The 27,061-nt window shown below is 41.7% G+C and overlaps 1 protein-coding gene across 2 annotated transcripts in view; it reads left to right on the top strand.

Moving 5' to 3' along the window:
• The window catches only part of MAMDC2 (MAM domain containing 2), a 152,003-nt gene that overhangs the window by 101,574 nt on the left and 23,368 nt on the right, over positions 1 to 27,061 (top strand). The window contains exons 9-11 of one of the 2 annotated variants that reach the window (XM_019794667.2): positions 59 to 324; positions 21,073 to 21,166; positions 23,000 to 23,152. In XM_019794667.2, coding sequence (XP_019650226.2) covers positions 59 to 324; positions 21,073 to 21,166; positions 23,000 to 23,152 — 513 coding nt within the window. The remainder of the gene's footprint in view (positions 1 to 58; positions 325 to 21,072; positions 21,167 to 22,999; positions 23,153 to 27,061) is intronic. The other variant, XM_019794668.2, reaches the window with a different exon arrangement.

Below are 27,061 nucleotides of genomic sequence, written 5' to 3' on the forward strand. Positions count from 1 at the left end.
GGCTAGATGATTTCAGTTTGTCATTGCTGATAGCCTGAATGTTTTGTCCTGATCGCAGGGTACTACTTGCTGGCCAACACAAAGTTTACATCTCAGCCTGGCTACATTGGAAGGCTCTACGGTCCCTCCCTGCCCGGAAACTTGCAGTATTGTCTACGTTTTTATTATGCCATCTACGGGTTTTTAAAAATGAGTGACACCCTGGCAGTTTATATCTTTGAAGAGAACCATGTAGTTCAAGAGAAAATTTGGTCCGTGCTGGAGTCTCCAAGGGGTGTTTGGATGCAAGCTGAAATCACCTTCAAGAAGCCCATGCCTACCAAGGTACAGCAGAGCCAGTGCAACACGTTGACCCTTTGTTCACCTTCAGTTTCTGGGCTGGGTTAGCGAATTTCTGTTTAATTATTTTCAACTGGAGTTGTGTTATTTTTCTTCTGACAGCCCTGCCGCTACACTCTGCCTGAGCCATGCACAAATTATATTATCTCCAGGTTGTTTTCAGTTTTCTGTGTCTCAGAATCATGGCCACCTAGAGTGTTTGCTTGTTTATTTCTTAGATTCCCTGAGAATAGACCAAAGACGGAGAATGCATGAATAGTCAAGTTCAACAGCTAAACTTTAATTTGGAGCCCCAATTATCTCTCTCTCTCTCAATCTGTCACACAAAGACACGTGTGCCCACACACACATAGGAATACTAATTACTTTACTATAATTTGTAATACTAAATTACTTTAAGGGAGTGACATCGGTGAGCCTGGTTTTACACTGAGGCTTCAAGGTCAACAGCTTGTGTTAACAAGGTAGAGAAGCTCAGTAAAAAATGAGAGGCAAGCCAGATGGAGAGAATTTATGTAAGGGTACCATCAACAGCTGATTTTGACAGCAAGGAGAATACAAAGAGATCTTTACTGCAAGGGGAATATAAAAGAAAACTATAATCTCCCAAATTTAACAACTCCTAAACTTAAGGAAGTTTTACAGAAGTAATAAATTCTGTCAACTACAACCCAGATATGAAACCAGCATGGGAAAATCCATTTTGTTTCAGCCCATCATTCAACCAGAAAATGTCTTTCAAGTATTTGCTCTGAGCAAGAATGGGCTCAAAAAAGGGTAAGAAAGGCCCGTTTCTTCAAACAGATGACTCATACGATGGGACCTCAAAAAATACTGCTGAATGAATGGATCGAACATTCGATCATGTTTATTAACCAGGAATTACCCTGAGTCCGGGCTCCCTAGGGGAAGATACAAACCTGGAAGAGTAGTAAGTACAACCTTCTTCACAAACGTTAATGACTTGAGCTTCTCTTCGTTATAACCATCCAGACAGAACATAACTTCATCCGTCTATAATTTTCTGCTAGAGAAATTTGACACACCGTTCCCATCATAATGATGCTTGGTTACTTTTAGTTCGTTGGAATACCCACCAGGGCCTGATTAAATTTGCACAGTGAATCAGCAAAGATCTTCGAAAATCTTCACAAAGTTCTTTTCCATTGCTAGGCAAGAAGAAATTGTGATTATAATGACATGGCAGCCTCCATGACTTACTGACTTCTTTTTGCTTTTTAAGATTTATTTATTTATTTTAAAGAGCACAAGTGGAGGTAGGGGCAGAGGGAGAGGGAGAGGGAGTGAAGAGAATCTCAAGCAGTCTCCCTGCTGAGCTGCTGAGCTGCTGAACATGGAGCCCAATGGGGGATCAATCTCACAACCCTGAGGTCATGACCTGAGCTGAAATCAAAAGTCAGATGCTCAACTGACTGAGCCACTCAGGTGCCCCTGTGACTTACCGACTTCTAGAAAGGGTTGAGCATGGGTACAGCTCGTACTATTGTTATGCTAATTAAACAGGTAGTGTTATTGCTGGTCTCCCCTTCTTAACTCCATTATACTTTGATCACGTGACTGAAGTGAGCTACTTGTTTCACCCCATGGGTAATAGAGGAAGCTAATTGGTGTTTCTGCTACGAAGTTCCTACTCTTTCCTAGTCTAGACTCATGCTCTTTAATCTTATTGCCTAGCCAATTCCAAATATTTCCTGAGTGAGCCTATCTTTCCATAAATGTCATCTGACCTTTGCACTGTCATTGAATTTCCTCTTTGATCTGTTAGTCCTGGAGGTATCCAAGCCTCTCTGCACATCATAGGGATCCCAGAGGCTTAAATTGTTTCCCCATTACCAATCATTTAACTCTGGCAAGTAGTTATGGTAATACACACACACACACACACACACACACACACACACACACACACGTACCAGATTCACACAATCAGGGATGTACCAGAAAGCAAGGAAATTTTTGTTATACCCTATTTTGCTAATGTTTTTTAAAAGATGGGGGGGATGTAATAGGCATTTTATTTTTTTGGCTTTCATTTATTTATTCATTCATCCATTCATTCCTTTATTCAACCAGAATTTATTAGATACATGCTCAGTGCAGTGGATATAAAGATGAATGAGGCTCAGACCCTGCCCTTGAGGAAGTGATCACAGATGATAGAAGATTAAGCTACAGATATGTAAGCAACTAACAACGGTACACTCTCACAGTCTCACAGAAGGGTCACATAGAGAAGAATAGAGTAGTTCTACTAATTGACACATAAAAGATAATGACAGGTAGAGGCCCAGCTGGGCTGCTATGCGGACAGTTAGTTTCAGACCGTCTGGATTCTAATTCCTGCTCATGCCCCCATCCGCCCCACTTCACCCTGTCCCCCCATGTCCTCTACTCACACGCACGCTCCTTTAGAATGGACCCCTGCTCTTACCTGACACCCATATATGGGAGCAAGCCCCGCAGCCAATGGGAATGCCCTGGACAGCTTGCCCTTTCCCTTTCTGGCTGGCATCCAGCCCCTCCCAGCAGCTGCTCAGTTCCCTCCCGACCACATGAGGAAAAATGGATCTGGACCCAGTGGGGGCAGGGAAGTTCTTTCAACCTTGGAAGGAACTAGTTATGGATCTGGCCCCAAGGCCCGTGAGGAGAAGGTACAGTTCAACACCAGAAAACTCAGGACACATGTCTGAAGGTGGCCCGTGGTGTTTGGCAGGACCCTGCTAAACAGAACGAGCTCCTCAGAGCGTGAGGGAGCCATCTGACGGCCACAACAGGACATGCATTAAGGCCTGAAACTATAGTTTACTTACTTATGTAACATATGCGGGTGGAAATAAGGTGCAAACGGTGTTTCAGGGAAGGGATATAATGAAAAGTCAGAGTTGCCCTTACTACTACCTTCCCCCGAATTCAAACTCTAATAGCACTTCTTTTTCTGGTGGTTTTCTTCCTGATTTGAGGATATTTTCTTCTTTAATTTTAAATATTGTATTCCTACCTCCATTTCTTGGTTCATTAACTTAAATAGTGTTCCCTGCTCTGAAAGATGAAGACTTTATTTATACTATTCCTTCTCCTTGTCTCTCTCCTCACAATTTTCAGTTGTATTTTGTTTTTAACTTTTGGTGCTCTTTACAACTAGAATACACTTAGCCATCTATGTTTGGACCCCTCAACTCTAGAAAGTGTCTCTTAACAGCCTAGTATGTAGGATGAATGAATCCTCACCTCTCCGTTTCCCCTCACGCCTCCTGCCCCTCCTCTCATCCACGTCTCTCAGCCATCCAACGGCTTTCACATTGTCACAGCTAATAATATTTATGTTCCTACAGTGGAGCCTTCTGGTTTTGCCAGTGGCTGGATTTCCCAGTGTGGGCCACCTTGACATTTGGAGGAGGACAGTTCTGCCTTTGGGGAGGGGTGTCCCTCACTATACTGGGTTTTTCCGATCTGCAATTAATGCAGCCCCAAATTATTTCCACACATTTCCAAATGGCCCCAGAAGTGCCAATCATCCTTGGATGAGAACCATTGGTCTGTAAGTTGATTCTGAAAATTGAAATGAAATCCTGACCTTACCTGCAGTCCACTCTTACCCTGCTCCCATCTCTGCTCTGCCTGGCAGCCGAATTTTCATGAGCAAACCACCCCCCGAGCCCCCACCCCACCCCGATGTAACCCTTTGGCTTCCTGTTGCTCTTAGGGAAGACTCCCTGTGCTCTGACACCAGCCCCCTCCCCAGCTTTGCCTCCTGCTCTCTCTGTTTGAACCACACTGCACATTCAGTTCCTGGAACTCACTGCTCTCTCCTACCTTGGATGGTTGCACACCTGTTTCCTCTGCCTAGACTCTTCTTAAATCAACCATGGCTTAAATCTCATTTCCACAGAGAGTGCTTCTCTGGCCCCACTCCGCAGAATAGGTTAGGGCTGCCTGGGCATCCAAAGTCTCTTGTTCATCATCTTGGAGACAACATAACACAGTGATTAGGAGCATAGACATGGGAGTCTCTGTGGTTTCAAATCCTAGTTCCACCCTTTATGGGCTTTGCAATCTTGGGACTTTTTGAAATTGAGGTGTAACTGATATCTAGCGTTGTATTAGTTTCAGGTGTACAGTATAACAATTCGATATTTGTACATATTGTGAAATGATCCGCACGGTATATCTAGTGTGTCACTGCTCAGTGAACAGATTTTTTCCTTATGATGAGAACTTTTAAGATCTACTCTCTTAGCAACTTCTAAATATGCAGCACAGTATTCTTACCTGTAGTCACCACGCTGTACATGACACTCCCAGGACTTCGTAACTCTGTGACTGCAAGTTTGTACCTTTGACCCCTTCCATTCATTTCAGCCACTCTCTGCCCCTCACCTCTGGCAACCACCAATTTGTTCTCTGTGTCCATGCGCTTGGGTTTCGTTTCTTTTTTAGATTCCACATACAAGGAAGATGGCACGACATGTGCCTTTCTCATATTTCTCTTAGCATTCATGCCCTCAAGGTCCGCATTGTTATAAACAGCAAGATTTTGTTCTTTTTCATGGCTGAATGATATTGTCTTACTCTTGTAAACCTGTTTCTTCCTTACTTTTCATGTCTGAAACCCCGAACCTCGCAGCTACTTGGATCACAATGGCTCACTAATTGCTGTGGGACGACCCTCAGCTTCCTACTTTTGAGCAGCACTTGTTGACCCTCATCACAATCACCCGGAAAGCTTTTAAAATGCTCATTGTCCCTCTCTCTACCTATAAAAATAGAACCTTCGTGAGGACAGGGACCTTGTCAGTCTCGGTCATCTCTGTATCTACAGCATCTAACACTGTGTCAGATGCAGACTAGATCCCCAGGGACATTTTGTTTGATCAGTTTCATTTGGTATCTATGTGGACAGTAAATAAGTAGATGAATAATGAAAAGAACAATGAAAAATGGTTTTTAAAAAATGGACGAGTAGACTTCCTAAGGCTGGTAAGCAGCAGAGCGGGGTTTTACTCATGTCTAGCCAGCCCTGAAGCCTGCCCTTTGGCACAGATTTTTATTAATTTTTAAAATTATTTTTAGATGTATTCATTTACTTGGGAAAGAGAGAGAGAGAGATGGGGGGAGTTGGGGGGATAGGGAGAGAGAGAATCCCAAGCAGACTCTACACTGAGCATGGAGTCCAATGCAGGGCTCCATCCATGACCCAAAGATCATGACTTGAGCTAAGAGTCGGATGCCTAACTGAGCGTGCCACCCAGGCACCCCTGGCAGAGCTGTCTTTAGGTGCTTGAGGTTTCTACCCAGTCTGGGGGAAGCCTTGTTCTTGAGCAGCTGCAGAAAGTGAGGCTCCCCAGTGTGCCTTGGGGCATAGGCACCTTCTGTTATCTTATTTAATTCTTTCCGCATTCCTGCAAGGCAAGTGAGGTATTTCCTTTTCGTGTCCTAGCTATCCTAGATGCAGGGTTAAATGGACGCAAGGTCATGTTCTGCCGAAAGTGAATGCCCAAGCTCAGAGCTTACTGCGCTGTTGCGGGAAGGAACCTTCTCTGTCTCTGCTTCCTGCCCTCACCACCCCCTTCCGAAACCCGGTCAAGTATGAGTAGTCGGGGCCCAACTCGAAGACAGTGAATGGCTACGTTTTCATTCCTGTTCCCTGGCTTGAAAGCCTTGTCTTTGAGTTTTGACTACCCCTGGCTTAATCCTGGTCCTAATTCTCACTGGGGCAAGCGTTGGGTAGATATGTTTGAGTCTCTATGCTGCATATTCAAAATAATGACAACAATGACCCCTTACAGTTGCACTGCTAGTTCGTGTAACCTGCTTTCATGAAGGAGTCCTGTGAGCCCAGAGCTGAGCTGAGTGAGAGGCAGCGTGGGCCTCAAAGAATTCAGAACTCTTAGCTTCTCCCTGCGTGTTTGTCTTCTGTCACTTCTAATACGTACACACTGCCTCACCTGTGCCTTCCCAGATGCCTTCCACTCTGAATGCTTCCTTTTTTTACCCTCGTAGTTCTTACACAGCATATTTTGAGAGCAATGGGCTGGTTCAATTAATAACTCCCTGCTATTTCCGTAGACAGTCTAATGTTAAATGGAAAGTATAATATACAGCTCTGTTTAAGGAATGGTAGCAATGGCAACAATTTCCCTGAGGCCATTCTACTGAAATAGACATATGGACGGGTTCTGTCTGATGTTGTCACAGCTGCCCACAACAGGAACTTCCATAGAACATTTTCCATGTGCCAGACACCGTGCTGAGCATTCGATGCACGTTGCTTCATTTGATGCTGTGGCGCCCTAGGAAGGCGGCAGTACAGCCCCACTTAACAGGTGAGGAAAGCTCAGGCAGAAAATGAAGGACAGTGTTCAATGGCACACAGGGCTGGCAGAGCTGAGAGGTAAATCCAGATCTTTTTAAATTCACAATCCATGATTTTTATACCAGGCTGTTATGCCCCCCAGCCCTCTCCTGGCTGAAGGCATAGCATCAGGCCAGAAAGAGAACCCAGCCCTAACTCAAAATTTGTAAAAATTTCTAGTGCTTTATCATTACGGCTCAGTTGTTCTATCTTAGAAATAACTTTGGCTCCTACAAGGGATCAGAATTCTTGGTGGATCACCGCACGCAAAGGAGAGCTGTGAGGTGGAGGGAAATACAACGTAATGAGTAAAAGTTCTCATGAGTGGGTTCTCTGCCACTTACACCTTCATAATTTGGGCTAGTTGTGTGATCTTGCTGAGCCCCATTTTTCTTCATATCTAAAATGTGTATACTAGTAGTAACAACCTCAAGCGATTATGGTGAAAAAATGTGTCAAGTAAAGCCCTTACTGTAGCACCTGGTACATCATCAGCATCTGTTAAATTAACGAACAGAGATAGAAGGAGAGAGAGAGAATGAGTGCCTGAGACTAAAGAATATTTTTTCTAGGTCCTGATCCTCATCAGATTTCATAGGCAACATCTCTTTAGTATGTGGATAATTCTCCTTGATTTTTGCTGTGAAGAATTCTTTAAGCTAAAAATCAGGTCAGAGTTAAATCTTTATTTTAATAGTACTAGGCTTTCTTAATGACATGGCTGCATTTACAATCATGAACAGCCTACAGTAAATTTTTTAGTGTCTTAGAAACATTTTGAAAGGCATGAGTCATGAAACAATTTTCTTGATCTGTTTGTCCCCAGCATTACTAAATGGAGGGCAGGTAATCAAGCGTCACCTTGAGGCTTTTATACAAGGGATGATAATGAGGAGAGGGAACAATTCACTCCCAATTGCTTTTCCTAAAAACCAAATGTGAGGAGAGATTGGAGAGTCAGTGTCAGAAATTCCATAAAGATGGAGCACAAACATTAGCCTTTATGTGTTCAAATCCTTAGTTTCCAAATTATGCTTGGTCACTGTAGCATATATATTAGGTCCTACAATATCTTCTGGCCTGAAGCTAGTTTTCTCTTTAACAGAGATATTCAAGTGGTCTGTTAATTAGAAGCACCGGGAGCAACTCAATATTGTGTTCGTTAAATATTTCTTTTGGAAAAAAATGTTAACTGGCCCATTAATGAGAGAATGACCAGGCATTCTGTTTCATCCGAGCCCAGCTTAATGATCAGTGTGTTAATGGCCAAGCCTTCTAAGTCTACATCTTTACTCTGGTATAGGACTAAAAAACTTTAAAAGTCATTTATGGATTTGAAGAAAACCCTCCACTGGCCAGTCTGAGAAAAGATAAATACGTTTATTTTTTTAGTAGGCAAGAACCTTATGTCAGTGCTTCTCAGGATATGTCCCCCGGAGTACATATCTTTTGAATAGTTCCATTGACAAAGTGTTCTGTGCTCAAAGGAGTTGGGGGATATTTTGCATACTAGATCTCTTCCTTGTACACATGTGAAGATTCACAACGCGCAGTAACGTATTAGAAACTCTTGTAAGTTCTACACTAGAGAATCCTGCTGAACCTCGTGCAAGGTGGCAATTCCTTTGAAGTATTTAACATAGAACCCTTGTCTTATGTATCCCCTCTTAGCATCATACTATTATTATAGCATTTAATGTGCTATATTGAAATTGTCTACTTACCTGCCTGTCTACATTAATCAGACTGTAAGCTTCTGGAGAACAGAGAGCCACGTGTCATTTATTTTTTGGTTTCTAATGTGAACACAATTCTGTAACAGGGTGGGGTACTCAAAAAATAGTTGGAAAGGGCAACTAAACTGTCAATGAATACGGGTTGATGGCAAGGAAGAGCACAAAGGTCCAAGGAAGAAAACAAGATGAACTGTTTCTGCCTTTGGATCATATAAACTATCATCGCTTGTAGCCTAGCACCTGAGCAATTTGTCCTGCGAGGAATATGAATGAACACTTACAGGCAGGAATATCCTGCTGGAGCAGATATAAGGACACACATAGACACAGAGATATGAAGTCTGGTTTGAGGCATTTTATGATGATATTTACTAAACCCAAAAGCTGTGACTCTTCTCTTGGAGACAACTTCCCTTCCTTACATGGAGTCATTTCGCTATTCCCAATAACTGATAGGAGGCTTTATGAGGCCTCTTGATTTTCCAGATTCCTTCCATATCCCCCAATAGATCTTCTCCAGCCTCCATTCTGTGTTTGTGGTCAATGAAGCTCTCACTTCCACCCCCAGTCCTCCTGGCTTCTCCCACCTTGGTCCCCTCAATTTCTAGGTGTGCTCAACTACTTTCATCTTCTTCCCCCACCGCCGGGATTCTCAGCAGAGCTGGAGAAAATAAGACTGATCTCTGATGTCCCCTCCATGCTTCTGGAAAAGCCTTTTACCCCTCTCCTCTCCTGGTGACTTCCTTTCTCATTCCCCACCCCCAGACGTTCAGATTCTTCTTCACTTGCAACTTTCCGACTTGATTCTCCATCCCTCCATCTTAGGATATGAGTTCACAGATTCATGTCCCAAAAGGATAAAGGCTTTCAACACAAACCCCTTCAACTCTGTTTCTCTCTGAATCCTCACCTGCCTCTCTCGCATGGTGCATGTGACAGAGGAAGTATTACCCTCACTCTTGGTCAAAACCAACCCGTCCATCTATACGTGTGATCTCGCCATCCTGCTGCTTCTAGGACCTTATTTCCTAAATTATTCCTCTCTCCTAAATCTTCATTATCCACAAGTCCTTTATACAATGCCAGTGTATGTTGGCCACATAAATGGACAACCAATCTTCCTTTTACCTTTTTGCCCATTTAAATTGCCACCCAATCCCATGTTTGGTCTTCAGACTTCTTGGAAAACACACCTTCACTTACTCCCTACGCTCTGGTGCAGGTTCTCATCCCTGAAATTCTTACCTTCTGACCTCTCCCTTCCTCCCAAGTATTTTTCAACAACAGCTATTTCCCCCGGATGGCGCTGCAGGAAGCATCATGCCTGAGAAGAACCTACCCTACCTTTCTTTCCAAGTCCACCTTAAGTGCACCTTCCTCTCTGAATCTTTAATAAGTCATAACTTGTATCTTACTTGTTAGAGTGAGATTTGTAGAATAGGAAGACTTGGCTTCAAGCCTTGACTCTGGCATTAACGATGTAATTCAGAATGTCATGTCACCTCCCTGTGTAATATGGACGTGTTTTAGGGTGACCCCCCATATGTCTTCTACCACATATTGCATTTTTAGGCATCTTAATGTCAGCAGCTATCTTTTCATACTGTGTAGCTCAGCCCTTGTGGGGAGCTCTTTGTAGCACCTTATTTCCTCTTGTGATAATCTTCTTCTTTTAGCAAAAAAAATCAATGAAATTTACATCTGTGATTCAGATTCATGCTTTTAAAGTCTTCCTTTTAACTTTTCCCTTTAATGATGAAAATGCGACTGGTTGTAAAATATCTAGGCTTCTGCAAGTTTTAAAGACAATAAATACTTAGCAGTTCATCCAAATAGAAGAGCAAGTCTAGTAAGTTTCTGGAGAGATTTATAAATAGGTGGCCATTGGATAACAAGACACCCTGCTCTAAAGGGATTAAAGAACCAGAAAACCAATATGTAGACAACATACGTGAGAGGAGATAGATTTCCTATCACATTTCATGGTGTCCGGGAACACTGAGAAATGGCTGCCCCAGGATTTTAATGTCCCGGCATAATTAAAGCAGGGCTGCTGAGTGCAAAGTAGAAATAGCAGGATCATTAACTACTGACAAGATAATCAACACATTATAGAACAGATTAGGGGGGTTCCATACACAGAGCAAGGAAAATTACACTGTCAAGTGGGATAAGTTTTAATGTGGAATCGGAGAGAGGGGCTAAGTGTGGAAAAGGAGGCTCTTCTTGAGTTTTTCAGGCTAAACTCAGTGTTAGTTGTCAGTCCAGGAATTCTCAATTACCATAAATATGAACAACACAGGGTTGAGATACTAGGGCTTTCCCTTTCTCTGCTTTTAGGTATTTGTTGAAGGCTTCTGCATATCATGTCAACTTACGTGGGAATGACTGGAAAGACTGGTTTGCACAACTGTTGGTTGCTAACACAGCTTACACGAGTATAGCATTTGTGTTAGGGCATTCCTCTAGAACTTTCCCAAGGAATGAATCTCCTGGAGTATTGCTTGATTACCATGTTAGTCCTCCCAGCACTGTAGAGAAATCTGAAAAGACATCACAGGCATTCTTCCCCTATGGTTTTATTAATAAGCTTAATGCAGCAAGCATTTATCTAAGGATTGTTTATGAACCTGAAAACACTACCTCCCTCCACACTTTCAAATTCCTAATCTTGGGAATATTTCAAAGTCTTGAAATAGCTACATTTTTAGGGAAACTTTTCCCAAGTTTTTATTAGGCAACATGATTTCTTGATGTTCACATTGAGATTCTCTGGGGATCTTCTGGTTTTCTGAGCTCTTAGACCGGGTAAGTATTTGCTAGGCTCTGGGGCTGTGAGCTCAACTCACTTGCTTGGAAATTGACAATTCATACATTAATAAAAACTCTCTACTGTCACCCAGAGAAGAATGCTTTCTTTCCTTTTGCATGGATACCCCCAGCTTTTTCTCCCTTTTCTGTGTGACTGTCTCTGGCAATTTTCTTCTCCATCTTTTCAGTACCCACCTCTAGGAGAAGTCTCTGCAGACAGTCCCCAAGCTACATTCCCATGGCGTCCCCCGCCACACTGTTCACGGGCTGTGAGTCCTATCTTCTGTTTAATGTCAGGTGACCTGTATACCTGTACAATGTCCAAGGACACACTACCACAAGATATTTAAGTCTCCCTTAGCTTCAGTCCCCCTGTAAGGATGGCCTAAAAAATATATCTGAAAGGCAAATGGCAGGCCAGGAAAAAAAAAAAGTTCACATCATACATGGCAAACTCTTAGGATATTTGATATATGAATTTACCTAATAAATCAATAAGCAGAAAGTGAGCTAAGTAATAGGAAAGTGGGCAATGGATATGTACAGGCAAATCAGAATAAAAGAAATACTACTGGGGGCACCTGGCAGGCTCAGTTGGTAGAGCATGCAACTTCTGAGTTCAAGCCCCATGCTGGGTGCAGAGATTACTTAAAAATAAAATCTTAAAAAAAAAAAGAAAGAAGTACTACTGGAAAATAAATACACAAACATATTCAACCTCATTTGTAATCAAGAAATTTAAAAAATTATAAAATAGCACATTTGTCTATCAAATAGATAAAAATATTTTATCTAATATAATAATTTATCTAATATTCTGGAGTATGCTGTTTGTATTAATAGTTATATCCATACTGTATTCTGTTTATATTGTTCAGTTTATCAATTAAAAAATTAATTTAGACCAAAAAATATATATGTATATATGCATATATGAGTCATATCTATGAATACTTAGAACATAGGGGTGCCTGGGTGGCTCAGTCAGTTAAGCATCTGCCTTCGGCTCAGGTCATGATCCCAGGGTCCTGGGATAGAGCCCTGTATCAGGATTCCTGCTCAGCAGGGAGTCTGCTTCTCCCTCTCTGCCCTTCCACCCCCATCTCCTGCTCACTGGCTCTCTCTTTCTCATGTTCTCTCTCTCAAATAATAAAATCTTTTTAAAAATTTATATATATAAAATATTACCCCGGAGAGGTAAGAATGCAAGGAAATGAGGATTTTCATAAGCTCTAGTATGAAGATAAGCTGATATAATATTTCTAAGTGACAATTCAATTACATGTCTCAAAAAGAAAGCCCCCAAACATGAATACTTTTTTTTTTAGAGAGGGAGGGAGGAAGGGTGGGTGGTAGAGGAGGGACAGAGGAAGAAGGAGAGAGAGAATCTTAAGCAGGTTCCATGCCCAGCGTGGAGCCGAGCCTGACATGGGGCTCAGTCTCACGAGTGTGAGATCACGACCTGAGCCGAAATCAAGAGTTGGACACTTAACCAACTGTGCCACCCAGGCGCCCCACATGAATACCTTTTGACACAACAATTTTACTTCTAGGGATTTATCCTAAGGAACTAATCATGGTTATGCACAAAGATTTGGACACCAGTATTCATCACAGCAATTAGAAACTGCCCAATTATCCATCAGTTAGGGGTTGGCAAATAGCTTGTGGCAGGCTGCAAAGGCATAGTATTATGCAAGCTTTAAGCCACAGCCCTTCATCCAGTCAAGGAGCCACACTTTGCCTTGGGAATCAATGAAATCAGGCCAAAAACTGTGTCTCTGTCTCAGACATGAGTAGAGAGAAGTCAGTATTCCTGCTTGGGTATTAGGGTACTGCTTAGGTACCTGCAGTCCTTTACTGACCCTAGGAGATGTTCCAGAGCAGGGGTAAAGGTCAGGACAAAGACCTAGATTCTTCCTTGTTTGCTGTTAAGTGACTATACTCCTCGTGTCTTCTGGTAGAGCTGGCATTTTTACGTCTCCATCCAAATGAGCTACAATAATAGTTCCACAGTGTGAGGTCCATCCTTGAACAGGACAATGACATGGGTCTTTACCTTATGCGTGGGTTAGGGAAGGGTTCAGCCAGGGATCCTCCCTAAGGGAGGTGGGCCAGAGATAAATCAACACCGTTTTGTTCAGTCCCCCTGCCTGCTGACTAAAGTATGTAAAAAGCAAGAAGGCATTCATACCGATTTCCCTTCAGTGATAATGAGCGACTGACAGGTTAAATATGTACAACACTGTCCTTGTTACTAGGATGTGAATTAGAGTCTAAAACACTAAAAATCATTTTTTAAAAGATTTTATTTATGTGAGGGGCGCCTGGGTGGCACAGCGGTTAAGCGTCTGCCTTTGGGTTAAGGGCGTGATCCCGGCGTTATGGGATCGAGCCCCACATCAGGCTTCTCCACGATGAGCCTGCTTCTTCCTCTCCTACTCCCCTGCTTGTGTTCCCTCTCTCGCTGGCTGTCTCTATCTCTGTCGAATAAATAAATAAAATCTTTAAAAAAAAAAGATTTTATTTGTGTGTGAGAGAGAGAGAGGGAGAGAGAGCATAAGCAGGGAGAGCAGCAGAGGGAGAGGGAGAAGCAGACTCCCCGCTGAGCAGAGAGCTCTACGAGGGGCTAGATTCCAGGACTAAGGGATCATGACCTGAGCTGAAGGCAGATGCTTCACCGACTGAGCCACCCAGGCGTCCCTAAAAATCATCTGTAGTATCAACTATCTTACCTTTGTCTAACGTTCATTTTTCCAGAGGCTTCTCACATTTGTTTTCCATTTGGATCCTCAATATTAATTGTGTAGATTAGGCATTTTATCCCACAATGGGAAGAGCAAGAACTTAGCAGTCAGACAGACCTTGCTCCCAAAACAAAGGGAAGGGAGTGAGACCAGATGTAGATGAAGATTAAGGTGGGAGGTGTGGCTGGGGAGTTGAGAACATTCTTTCCTACGGGGACTACGTGGATGCCGGGTCATCATCTAAGGCAAAGAGGAATGTGGCCTAGGTGAGGGAAGGTGAGCTGGAGAGGTTACTGGCTGGTTCCACATTCACCAGATTCATGTAAGATTCGGGTTCTGGTGCCAGGTTACCAAAAACTCCTTATAAACAGACATAAGGCAAAATGACAGGAAGCTGGTTGTAAACAGAGACATGTTCAGACATGTTTAGACATGTTTAACCTGTTGCTCTGAGCTGAGGAGTTTCAAAATCATGCCTTTCAGGATCATTTTTTTTAAGTGAGGTGTAATTGACAGATAACATTATATTAGTTTCAGGTATACAACATAATGATTCAGAATCCCACTACATCAAAAACTAATGATGTACTGTATGGTGACTAACAACATAATTTAGAAGAAGGAAGGAAGGAAAGGAAGGAAGGAAGGAAGGAAGGAAGGAAGGAAGGAAGGAAGGAAGGAAGGAAAAGAAAAAGAAAGAAGAAATTTGATTTAAATAATCATAAAAAGAATTTTTTTAATTCCATTTTTAAATGCCTACAGCAAAAGGGAGAAAAGAGGCTGGTCAGTATAATGAAACGTGCTCTGCCGGAGATTTGGAGTGTGATGTTTCTGTCTGGCTCTGCAGCTGGCCTTTGTGTGACCTTGAGATGATATCACAGGGTCTCTGGGCCTTTCCAGATTCTAAGAAGTGACCCATTCTGATGACTCTTCTGGAGTCTTTCTTCTCTATCCAGTGACCAAAAGCTCCAAAAATAGTGCGGATTTCTGAAACCATTGAGTTGCGAGATCCTGAATATTTACCACCAAAATAGCAATGAAACAGTTCTGCAGTTTCTCTGCAGACTTACCACAGCACGCCCTCCACCCCAGAACGGAAAGCTCCTACGAGCAGCAGGGCTCACGGAGGGGGTAGCTGGAAGCCAAGCTCAATCTTTGTTGCTTGCCAAAGCCAGAAGTTGAATTAAATCAGACAGGTCTTTTGAAAAAGGAAAAACAAAACAGATGGGTCTTTTAAGGAAAAAAAAAAGTGTTGGTCAGCTAAAGACTTATTTAAAAACACATGGTCATCCTGCCTTTTGTGCGATCTAAACACCAAATATAGTATCTGCAGGAGGCATGCTGTTACAGTTTAGACACTATTTCCCAAAACATGGCTGGGATTCTAAAAATGCTAGTCCCTACTCGTTTCTCTAGATGAAGCTCCTCTCAGCCTGTCTCTAGGGATTTGTGAAGATTCCACCCCGTTAGCCAAGTGTCTTAATATTGGAGTTTTTGTTTTGTTTTGCTTTATGGGTCTTTTATTTTCAGAATTCTATTACAGCTTATTGTCAAGCAGTTAAATGAGTCCAATTGCATTATGCATTAGATCCTGCAGTTGTGTCAATAGCTTCTTAATGAAGGGCTCTGGAACTTCAGTGACTGGATTATAGTCATTTTATGAATAATTATTCCACCAATTCTGGAGTCACCATGCCCAAATTTATGGGCACACATGATTTCAAAGGAGTTTAACCTCATCAGAAGAAAAGTTAAATTTAACTCAGAATCAGACCGTCTGAAATTGTCGAGGGCCACCACCGCTCATAACAGGAACTAGCTAGGTTCGCTTTGTGAACATGGGTAATTTATGGTATTGTTGGCAAAGGATTGAAATGTTTCTATGTGAAGATAGAAGGCCATTTCTGGAAACTATCATTCACGTACTTATTATAGGCCCAACTGGGGCTATTCAATGAGTAAAGTAGGTGGTGGGTTAAGCCACCAATCTGCCTCACTATGTCTGTTGAGAAGGCCGCGGAGACTACAAGACGGTGAAAAACCAGTTAATTCAGCCAGTGTTCAGCTGTTTAAGACAAGTAATCCTTTTTAACTTCACAACAAAGGTTTGTGGTGATCTATCCCACAGCTCTCGGGGAAAGCTTTATTTCCTCCCTCCCGCCATGAAGTTGGGTAGTCCTTAAATTATGACACTTCATGAAGCTAAAATCAGTAACCCCAGTTTCTTTCAAAATTTAACCTGATCTGGTTTGGGAAAATAACTTGTTTATCTCCTTTTTCTTTCCTGGGTGCTTTAACCAGGAACTTTTATGGACTTTTACAGGCCTAGGGATAGTCTAGCTCCTCTGATTAACACAGCCTTGCGGCTGGCTTCCCATACAGCCTCTCTCCCCACCCTGCTGCCCGTCCTCCCCCCAAAAATAACTTTAGAAGCCAATTAAAGTTATATACTATGAGGAGAGTTTGCTCAGTTACTTTTTATGATCTGCTGCCTATTATTATGTTGGTGTGTGGGAGTAGATGACCCTTTTTGGAAAAGGAGGAAAATGTAAACAAAGAAAAGATTCTATGGCCCTTTGACAATTTGCAGTTTTCTGAAGCAGGAAATTGGAACAGTAGAGCCTTGATAATCTCTGGGATGATTGTTTAGCTTGAGTGTTTGTCCATCTCTTGTTTTTTGGCTCCTTTGCCTTCTGTTTCCAGGGCTTGAGGGTATTTCATTGTTAGAACCACCACCTGGTGACATACAGAGGAGCAGAAAACTCACTCTATCTAATCTGCTTTTAAACCATCCACAACTGTCCTGTTCTGATTGGGGAGAATAAAGGGAGGTTTTGTCATCCACACAGAAGTGTTCTACCACCCCCCAGTGGTTCTCAGCCAGAGGTAATTTTGCCCCCCCCCAAAAGGGACATTTGGCAATGTCTCGATATATTTTTGATTGTCTCGACTTGGGGGTGATATTGTTATCTCGTGGGTAGAGACCAAGGTTGTTTCCTAACATCCTGCAATGCCTCAGGGAGTATATATTAGTCTATTTAAGAGGGAGAAGGTGAGGGACAAAGTGAAATAATATCCTTAGACAGGTGCTCCTGATTTTATGCAAATCTCCTAAAACTTAGGGGCAAATGAGATTTGGATAAATCATGTTGTTTCAGTGTATTAAAGGTCTCAGTTCTTAGGTGCCGGTGATACTTTACAGTTTTTGTTTTGTTAGAGAATATTCATTGTTGAGCAACTCTCTAGACTAACTTTGGAAACACAAATAGGTACTGACTAGGGAGCTATCTAAACAGATTTGCAAAGCAATAATTTTTTAAAAAGTCAAATAAGGATCAACGATATTACTTTTTATCATACTTAAAAGAGACATTGCACATGCTCATTTATCTACAGCTGGTGTTCCAATCTCAGCGCTATTGATATTTTAATATTCTTATTGATAATTGTTTCTTGAGGAGGACTCTTGGATGCATTGTAGGACGTTAAGTATATATACAGGCTGCCCAGGAATTTTTTTCCAGTGTCTAGAGGTATTCTACTGGCTTTGAAATACTGCCTAAAATGAAATAAACACTCTTTTTAAAAAGATCAACAAATAAGCAAGAGGTTAATCCCTCAAGAATTTAGACTATGACCAGTTCCCTTCTTGTCACATTCTTAACTGGACCTAGGGACAGAGCTCTGAAGAGCAGACCATGGTGTTTGGCTTTCCCTTTTCCCTGTGTCAACCAGTCCCGGTCATTAACTGGCCCAGTCCCAACTACCCTAAAATAACCTTTCCACTTCAAGTAGCCCTCAAAATGTAAGATGGTGGCCCAAGAATAGGAACTGACATTATCGGCATTATTAATAGCACAGTGGAAAATCTTGTGTGTTCCACCAAACAGGCTGATCTTGTCATGTTTCTTTTGTGTGTTGGAATGCTGATAGGCAAGCAGCAAACAGATTTGAGGTTTGAGGCCATAGTTTGAATCTTAGTTCATAGCTGACTGATTGTGGATCTTTTTATAAGATGGAACAATGCGTGGTCTGGCGCGTATTCCAAGTGCTGAAAGATTTCTAGGATAGGGACAATCTAGTGAGCTACTCTTGTCCAGAACAGCTTTAGCATTTCACCTAAGCCACTGGGGCAGTTCACGAATTGTTTGAAATCCTCAAAAGGAGCCAGGAAGTTCTATCCACTAGAATTTCTGCGATAAGGAAATGGTATATATCTGCTGGGTCCAGTTCATTTGACCACTAGCTGTGTGTGACTATTGAAACATGGCCGGTGTGCCTGAGGAAATGAATTTTTGATTTTTACTTAATTTTAATTTAAATAGCCACATGTTCTCGTGGCTACTACAATAAACAGCGTCAATCTAGGAAACACTAGCTCATTCCACATCTTAATTATAGATGTCCTGATTCCTTTTTTCTCCATTATAAATATAATAAAACTAAAGAATGGTTGGAAAATGGGAGGAAATTCTGTTTAATACTCATAATTTCATGAGCCTAACATAATTGTTCTAAATTTGATAAATTTTCAAGGTTTTCTTTTTTCTATGTACTTTTAGATGAGTTCAGTGTAATTTATCTTATTTTGTTTAATTTTTTCTATTATAACCAGCTTTTTTTCACTTAACATTATGAGAGAAGTAGACTTTCATACTACTGAATAATATTCACAACCTGTCAGACTTAATGTTTGCCTATTTCTTAGCTTGCAGTACCATAGCTCATTTATTTCCTGTATTTTTGTGAAATTGGGTTTGTCTCATTTGTTGGTTTGCTGGCTTATTTGCTTGCTTGTTTGGTTTTATGGTGTCATAAAATCATGTTATAGTAAACACACGAGAGCATCTTACTGTTTCTCCTTTTTATTTTATTTTGTTTTTAAAGATTTATTTATTTTTTTATTCGACAGAGATAGAGACAGCCAGCGAGAGAGGGAACACAAGCAGGGGGAGTGGGAGAGGAAGAAGCAGACCCATAGCGGAGGAGCCTGATGTGGGGCTCAATCCCCCAATGCCGGGATCATGCCCTGAGCCGAAGGCAGACGCTTAACCGCTGTGCCACCCAGGCGCCCCTGTTTCTCCTTTTTAGAATCCATCTACATGCCAAACGATTGAGTCTTACCTAATGCCGGGATCATGCCCTGAGCCGAAGGCAGACGCTTAACCGCTGTGCCACCCAGGCGCCCCTGTTTCTCCTTTTTAGAATCCATCTACATGCCAAACGATTGAGTCTTACCTAGGTAATGGTTTACGTGGCACATCATTTCAGCACCCCAGATTCATTTTGGAAAAAGCATTTTTTCACCAGTCAGATGAAAAATTGACTTGAAAATTGCCAAAAGGAAGGAAAGCCAGGACTTTTTCTCTCTGTAGCACCATTTATTCAATAAATTAGGAGACAGATTATGATTCTTTCCCCTATAACAGTAAACAGTGCTGATAAAATATAACTGCTTTCAGGGCTGACGACATAGACATTTGGTTTACAAGTGAGAAATAAGTTCCCAGGTAAAAATCCTGCAAAAAAAATCCTGCAAGTAGAAAACCCTACTGATAATCTCTAGAATCTATAAAGATAAGAAAATAAACAGAGATAAAACAAAAACACCCCCTTTTATCTCGTCCCTTGTAAATACATACATATATAGTTATATATTGTTACATCTCTAAACTATTCTTTTTATAATTTAAAGCAATCTAAATATAGTCCAAGTAAACTTTTACACATCTTCTTCTTAGTAATTATTCTGAAGCTACTGGCTTAAGACATTTTATAGTTTGCATAGTGGTAAACTGTCACATCATTTTAAAATTCCTTTTGAAATAAATTTTGTGTGCTAATGATTCTGATCCTCAGAGAGCAAAGAGATCCTGCTGATAACACAGATAAGTTGAAGACACAGCATTAGAATATAAAAAAAATCAGATGTTCTCATTATTCCTAATTTGAGACTTAGCTTCTGTTATACCTCTGTCTTTGTTTGAATTGAGGGACTGTACATGGGCTAAGTGACTTGATACTCATTATACATGAGGCTACACGTGCGAAGCAGCTTTAGAAACCCCAAAGTAGGGGTGCCTGGGTGGTTCAGTCTGTTAAGCATCTGTCTTTGGCACAAGTCATGATCCCAGAGTCCTGGGACAGAGCCCTTCATCAGGCTCCCTACTCAGCAGAGAGCCTGCTTCTCCCTCTGCCTACCATTCACCCTGCTTGTTCTCTCTCTCTCTGTCAAATAAATAAATAAATAAATAATATTTTTTTTTTAAATAAAAAAATAACTAAAACGCAAAGTACAATGAAAATCTAATATAAATGTTTGGGAAAACACTCTTTGCTCATCCTGTATATGAAAAGGAGATTTTAAAATTGGTCTAATGGAAAGAAATGCAAAACTTCTCTCCCTCCCCACCCTCCTTTCTCTGGCACAATGAATTTAATAATTGATGGTATGGATCTGTTTTTCTTTGACATAGAAGAGTAAAAATGTTTGGCCTGATAAAATGACTGCATTTAGGGCTTTTATTAGTGATACCGTCTAGAGACATATATCTTCTCTTTGGAAATAGAACATAAATCTCCAGATGGCAAATCACTGGGACTTTGTTCACAATATGAATGAAGCACGTTGCCAGAAATTCATTTCCAAAAAATCAATACTGTTTGTACTGGAAATATTTGTAAAAATGCTTGGAATACCGTCAACTCTGTATGCACTTTGTGGGTTATCTGGGGAAAATATTTGAAACCTGACAGGTTTTCCTGTGCCATCTGGTTAACCTCTTTCTTCCCTCCTTCAATTCACAAAAGAATGTGAACTAATTCCAACATTAATATACACAACCTCTCATTATGAGCTTAACTCTGCTTAAAAAAAGAATGAAAGAGATTTCAGGGTCACGTATAAAGGCTTAGCTGTTACTCATGCCATGTGACCGTAGTTCATGTGGACAAGGAAGAGGGCTCTAGTGAGCTTATGCATGCTTTGGGCTAAGTAAATCCCAGGTTGTAAGAATTCCTATTGTGCAGTTAACAAAATTCATAGTTTCATTTTTCTGAATTGCAGGTGGTTTTCATGAGCCTATGCAAAAGCTTTTGGGACTGTGGCCTGGTCGCCCTGGACGACATTACAATAGAATTGGGAAGCTGCTCGTCTCCAGGTAAGATGGTCAGGGTTTCGAGCTCTCTTTGTCTCCCGGGCCTATGCCAGTATATCCTGTTTCTCTAAGAATATACCAAATACATTTAATCTGGGCTAGCCTATTATCTTTGTTTTTCTTGCCAGAAGTGCCCCTCTCCAGATCTGTGTAGTAAGTTTTGGAATTAGAAATGATGATTTGTATGCAATGTGTGACATTGTACATGTGACTTGTATCCTCATCTATAAGAGAGGTAGTAATAGTAATACCTACCTGAATAGTGGGAACAATACCTATAAATTCCCTAGCATAGGACCTGGCACAAAACAGTGTGTTAAAACAAACACCTTCTATTGTAGTTACTATTGTTATTTTTAATGTTGTTTTACAAGAATGCAGATTTTCAAGTAATAGTGATGAAATCATTATTATACAGATATTATACTAAACATGTAATTTTTCTTTTTTTTTCTTTTTTCTATTTTTTAGAGAGACGGGGAGGGGCAGAGGGAGAGGGAGAGAGAGAATCTTAAGCAGGCTCCATGCCCTGTGTGGCGGCCATAAACGTAATTTGTAAATGCTAATAAAATAAATTATTTTCTAAGTGAATTAAATGACAGTGGAACAGTGGACTAAGCACTGATGATAGTGACAAAATAAAGATGGTGACTGTGTGTTGTACACTATGTCTAATGAGAAAATGGTGCATACCTCAACCCAGATCATTGGTCCCTGTATCTACTAATTACCACTGCGTCCTAAACCAGAGGGTAGCTATTTCTTTAACAAACGGGCAAACTGTGGAATCAGCGTGGCACTAGAGGATAATCTCCCTGTTTATTTAAGGAAAAGATAGTTTGTTTTTAGTCCCTTGATTTGTGAGGCCCTGCAAGGACAACACAAAGAAAAACAAGAATCTCTACGCTCGAGGCGTAGAAAAGGGAATGAGGCTTCGTTAGCTAATACCGTATGTAAAACAAAATGAAGTAAAATAATTATTATGTGAGAGATGTGAAAAACAGGCTGCGTAGTAGAGACATTTGCTAAGAATCTGGATGTGGGAAGGTACAGCCAAGTTCAGGCAAAGAAGTTTCCAGTAAGTGGGAGGTGGCACTGTTCTAATGCTAAGAATCATCATTGAAGTTATGGAAGATAGCATCCGAAGACAAAAATATTTGTTTTTGGAAATGGAAAATAAGGCTCCAGGTGGCAAAACACGCAGCCCTAATATTTAATTAGCTAATATTTATTGAGAACTTCATGTCCTGAATACTTTACCTACATCATCTCATTGAACACAATCCCGTGAGGTAGACAAGACGATGGAAGCACAGAAAAACCAGTCACCTGCTCCACACATCTCGAACTGTGTCTCCGGAAGCACATTTAGTTCTCGAACCTTCTCCACCTCCCCCGAAGCAACTATAGAGTTGTTCTAAGGATTTCTTTCACTCACCCTGGATTTCTGAAGAAACCTCCTCCATTAGGCAATTTTGTTATTTTCCATATTTCCACAAAGGCAATTGACCTCCAGCTTTCAGAGCTTTGTAAGCTCATTCAGAAAATTAATTCACTGGTCAGAGGAAGGTTCTTGCTCAAAGTTGTCCCAACACTTCTGAATCTAGACATCTGATTGTTCTCCACCCATACGACAGGAGCCATGGTCAAGTCCAGGCTCTAGCTGGAGCCAAGGGCTTGGCATCGGTGGGCGGCCGGTGGGGGGGCTGCCTCTCCTTGAGCGCAGGTGTATGGCCAGGTGACACGCGCGCATGCAGAACGGGCTTCTGGGGAGCCGCGGGATGCACGTGCATTGAAAGGGCCTCAGTAATGCCAACACCTGCTGTTTCCCTGCAGAGAGGCTCCCACCTGCACCCGGGGAGTGCACTTTCGAGCAAGATGAATGTGCATTTACTCAGGAGAGGAGAAACCGGAGCAGCTGGCACAGGAGGAGGGGAGAGACGCCCACCTCCTACACGGGACCCAAGGGAGATCACACTACTGGGGTAGGTGAGTTATGCCACGTGGTGCCGTTTGCTGAGGAAGCCTGACAGAGCAGGGGTCATTTCCTGCATTTTGAAAGGTGCAAATGTATGTCCTGGGTCGAGAATGAACCACACTTGCGATTCTACACACCTGGGGTAGATCGTGAAATATCGTTCTGTTTACACACTGCTTACGTATCTTGCACAATGAGGATTTAAATGGGCTTACAAAGATATGCACACAGAAATAATTTAATTAGAAGTGGGTTTAAAAATAAAAGACAGAGGGACAGACAGCGTGAAGGAAAAGAAAAGTCGTGATCTAAGCTGGAGGCAGGACTGAGGGCTCATATGGAAAATGTGCTGGCAGACAAGGGAGGAAACGTTAACGGGCAAGTTTGACTCGACATTTTCTAGCAACTGAAACAAAGATGAAAAACACGATTGACTGTGTTCTTAGGATGAAGAGATGAAGCCCGCCACCGAGGGGTGTAGGAAATAAGGGGGTGCGTTTTCTGTAGAAAATAAAAGTATAATAAAATAGACTAAAGTTGATCTGTTATCACCATGTGCAGCAGCTGTAAACAATGTCAGTGGTAAAATACTCCACGCAGAGTAGACCCTTCTCACTGACGCTCTTCATTTCGCTCGGCGTATCCATTGGATGGAAGCACACTGTTTGGTCCAGAGAAGCAGATAGTGAGCTCGAAGAGAGGTTTCCTCAAGGGTCCTAACAGAGAAGCCATTACGATAGTAAATACAAAGGTGGGGGCACCTGTGCGGCTCACTGGGTTGAACATCAGATTCTTGATTTTAGCTCAGGTCATGATCTCAGTTCATGGGGTGGAGCCCCACATCAGGCTTCCCACTCAGCAGGGAGTCTGCTTTTCTCTCTCTCTCTCTGCCCCTCCCCCCACTCACATGCTGTCTCTCTCTAAAATAAATAAATAAATCTTCAAAAATACATACATACATACATACATACATACATACAAAGGTGAGTTAGCTACTGCTATTTCCTATGGCCTACCCCAAGATAAGCCTATGGAATAACTCCAGAGAGCAACCTGCAGTGTACCCTGTTTGTGACTTGGCTAAACTTGGTGGGGTGCAATCAGGAACAGCTTTATTCTTTCTTCGGATGCTCTCTTCACACGTACCCTAAAGCATCGTCCCTTCCCCATGCCTGGGCAGAACCCATAGCTTCCCAGTCCTGTTGAGGTATTCGAGTAGTTACCTATTTATGTGTGTTACAAATTCCAATCCAAATCTAAATCTTCGGTTTCTCATTCAATTGAATCATCTCTCTTTCCCTCAGCTTGAGCCCAACTCATAGTTGGGAATGATAAAAGGGAAGAAAGTTCTTCTGTTTTCTTTGTTTTACTTCCTCCTCCACCCCTCATTTCGTGATCTTTAATCAGGATAAGTGGAAGAGAGATTGAAAGAAGAGAACTTTTAAAATAGTTGGTGCTATTTCAGTTTCTCTCTTGGCTGTTGACTATCTTCTGTTACAACAGATATCTAAATACTGGCTCTTTGGAGAACCACTGCGTCTTACAATTTCTGGCAGTGTACTTTCTGGCTAATCTCCTGTGACCACTTCCTCTTCCCTTAGTGCTTGCTCTACAAGGTACAACCGCATAGATTTTCTGCTTGGGTTCCACCTGGCAGTTTGGGCTAGTGTCCCCCCAGCCACCTTCCCAGTGAGTGTCTGTTTGGCCTCAGGTAGTAATGCACTCTTGCCCGACAAAAAAGAAGACGTACAGGTCCTACCACTGACCTTCCTTTCTGTCCTACTGCTTTAGCGAGCTGATTCTGGGACAGTGTTGCTTCAATAAGGCATGATATTGAAGAGATTCAGCATTGGTCCAGTGGAACAGATTCCCACTTTCAGCATTGAGTAGAAGATTCTAAGGGGGGCTCTAAGAATATGTGCGGCTGTCTCTGGAACAACAAGAGGTTAAAAAGATAATCCAAAACTTGTATGTTAATACTGTTTTGTTTGGGAATAGTTTTTTGCCCTTTGTAACGGACAAACTCCATGTAGGGCTAGCTTTAGGAACAACTTGATGCAGGGGGTAACCAGTTTCTCTCCTTGTCCACCTCCGTGCTCTGGTTTTTCTTGGTTGGCTCCAGTCTTAGGCTCTCTGCTCATGGTAGCAAGACCACTGTAGCAGCTGCAGGTCTTTCAACACTAAATTGAGTGGAAAGAGATAACTCAAATAAAAACACAAAAAGTGAGTCTCATTGGCTCTGATTGTCAGTGTCTTAAGGGCAAGGGACTGCCAACCTTGTTTTTGAATCCCCATAGGGCTTAATCTTGTACCTTGTATACTACAGATGGTCAAAAATGTCTTTGGAATGAATAAATGAATCTCTAAGCCCTCCCTGACACATATAAATTACTAGCCATTTATTTAGCAAAACCCCTAGAAGACAGGATAGTGGGGAGGTACCTTTTTATTACAAGAGGAGTAGAGAAAGGTCAAGAACAAATCGGCTTGAGTTAGAGTCCACTGTAGTCACGGTGTTGTATTTATGTGGATTTTTCTTGGGTGGGAGGAGGGTTGATAGTTTTTCTTCCATTTCTCAGAGACACCAAGAAGGCTAGTGGTAGCAGATCTGAGAAGAGATACTCTCAAAGAAAACTATGCTGTGGTGGCTTGCCACAGGGGAATTTTCAGGGAAATGGGAATGTGGAATGTCTTGGACATGGAAGAGAGGGCAAATCAAAAATAGTAAGCAATGGAGGGAAGAGGTCTTTGAAAAGGGCAAGGAGGGTCACCAGGCTCCAGGAGGTACAACAGACCAATGAACTTTGGAGTCATACCCCACTCACTAGGTATGAAACCATGAGAAAATTATGTAAAGTCTCTCAGTTTCATTTGTGTCCTCTTGAAAATGAGGATAATTATAGCTTCATACCTATCTACCTGCTTTATAGGCTGGTTGAGTTTAAAAATTGAGAGCTTTGGGACTAGACTGCTGCTAGCATTCAAATCTCAGTTCCACCTTTGAACTTGTCTAAATCTCATTTCCTTATCTGTATGTGGGATGATTAGTATGTATCATTTATGTATGAGACAATATCTAAAACATACTTAGGATATGACCGGGTACATAATAAATGCTCGGTTAATGCTTTCTCTTTTTTTTTAGAAAAGTGATTTAACTTTATTCATGATTATAGATACTCAAATAAAAATATTTATCTTCCAGATTGGCAGATTTTTATTTTATTTTATTTTTTTAATTTTTTTAATTATATTATGTTAGTCACCATACAGTACATCCCTGGTTTCCGATGTAAAGTTCGATGATTCATTAGTTGCGTATAACACCCAGTGCACCATGCAATACATGCCCTCCTTACTACCCATCACCGGTCTATCCCATTCCCCCACTCTTTTTTTTTTTTTTTTTTTTTTTAAAGATTTTATTTATTCGACAGAGATAGAGACAGCCAGCGAGAGAGGGAACACAAGCAGGGGGAGCAGGAGAGGAAGAAGCAGGCTCCCAGCAGAGGAGCCTGATGTGGCGCTCGATCCCACAACGCCGGGATCACGCCCTGAGCCGAAGGCAGACGCTTAACCGCTGTGCCACCCAGGCGGCCCCCCATTCCCCCACTCTTATTCACTTGTTCCTTCACTCAGCAAATATTCATTGAGTGTCTACTATGTGCCAAGTCCAGTTTAGGTACTTGGGAAACGCAGATGAACAAAAGAGTACAAAGCAATCATTTGCCCTTGTGGGCCTTCTATTTTTGTTTTGTTTTGTTTTGTTTGTGGTTTTTTTTTTTAAATGATTTTTTTTATTATATTATGTTAGTCACCATACAGCACATCCCTGGTTTTTTATGTAAAGTCGATGATTCATTAGTTGCGTATAACACCCAGTGCACCATGCAATACGTGCCCTCCTTACTACCCATCAC

Source organism: Ailuropoda melanoleuca, chromosome 17 (assembly GCF_002007445.2).
Source record: "Ailuropoda melanoleuca isolate Jingjing chromosome 17, ASM200744v2, whole genome shotgun sequence".
Classification (NCBI taxonomy): Eukaryota; Metazoa; Chordata; class Mammalia; order Carnivora; family Ursidae; genus Ailuropoda; species Ailuropoda melanoleuca.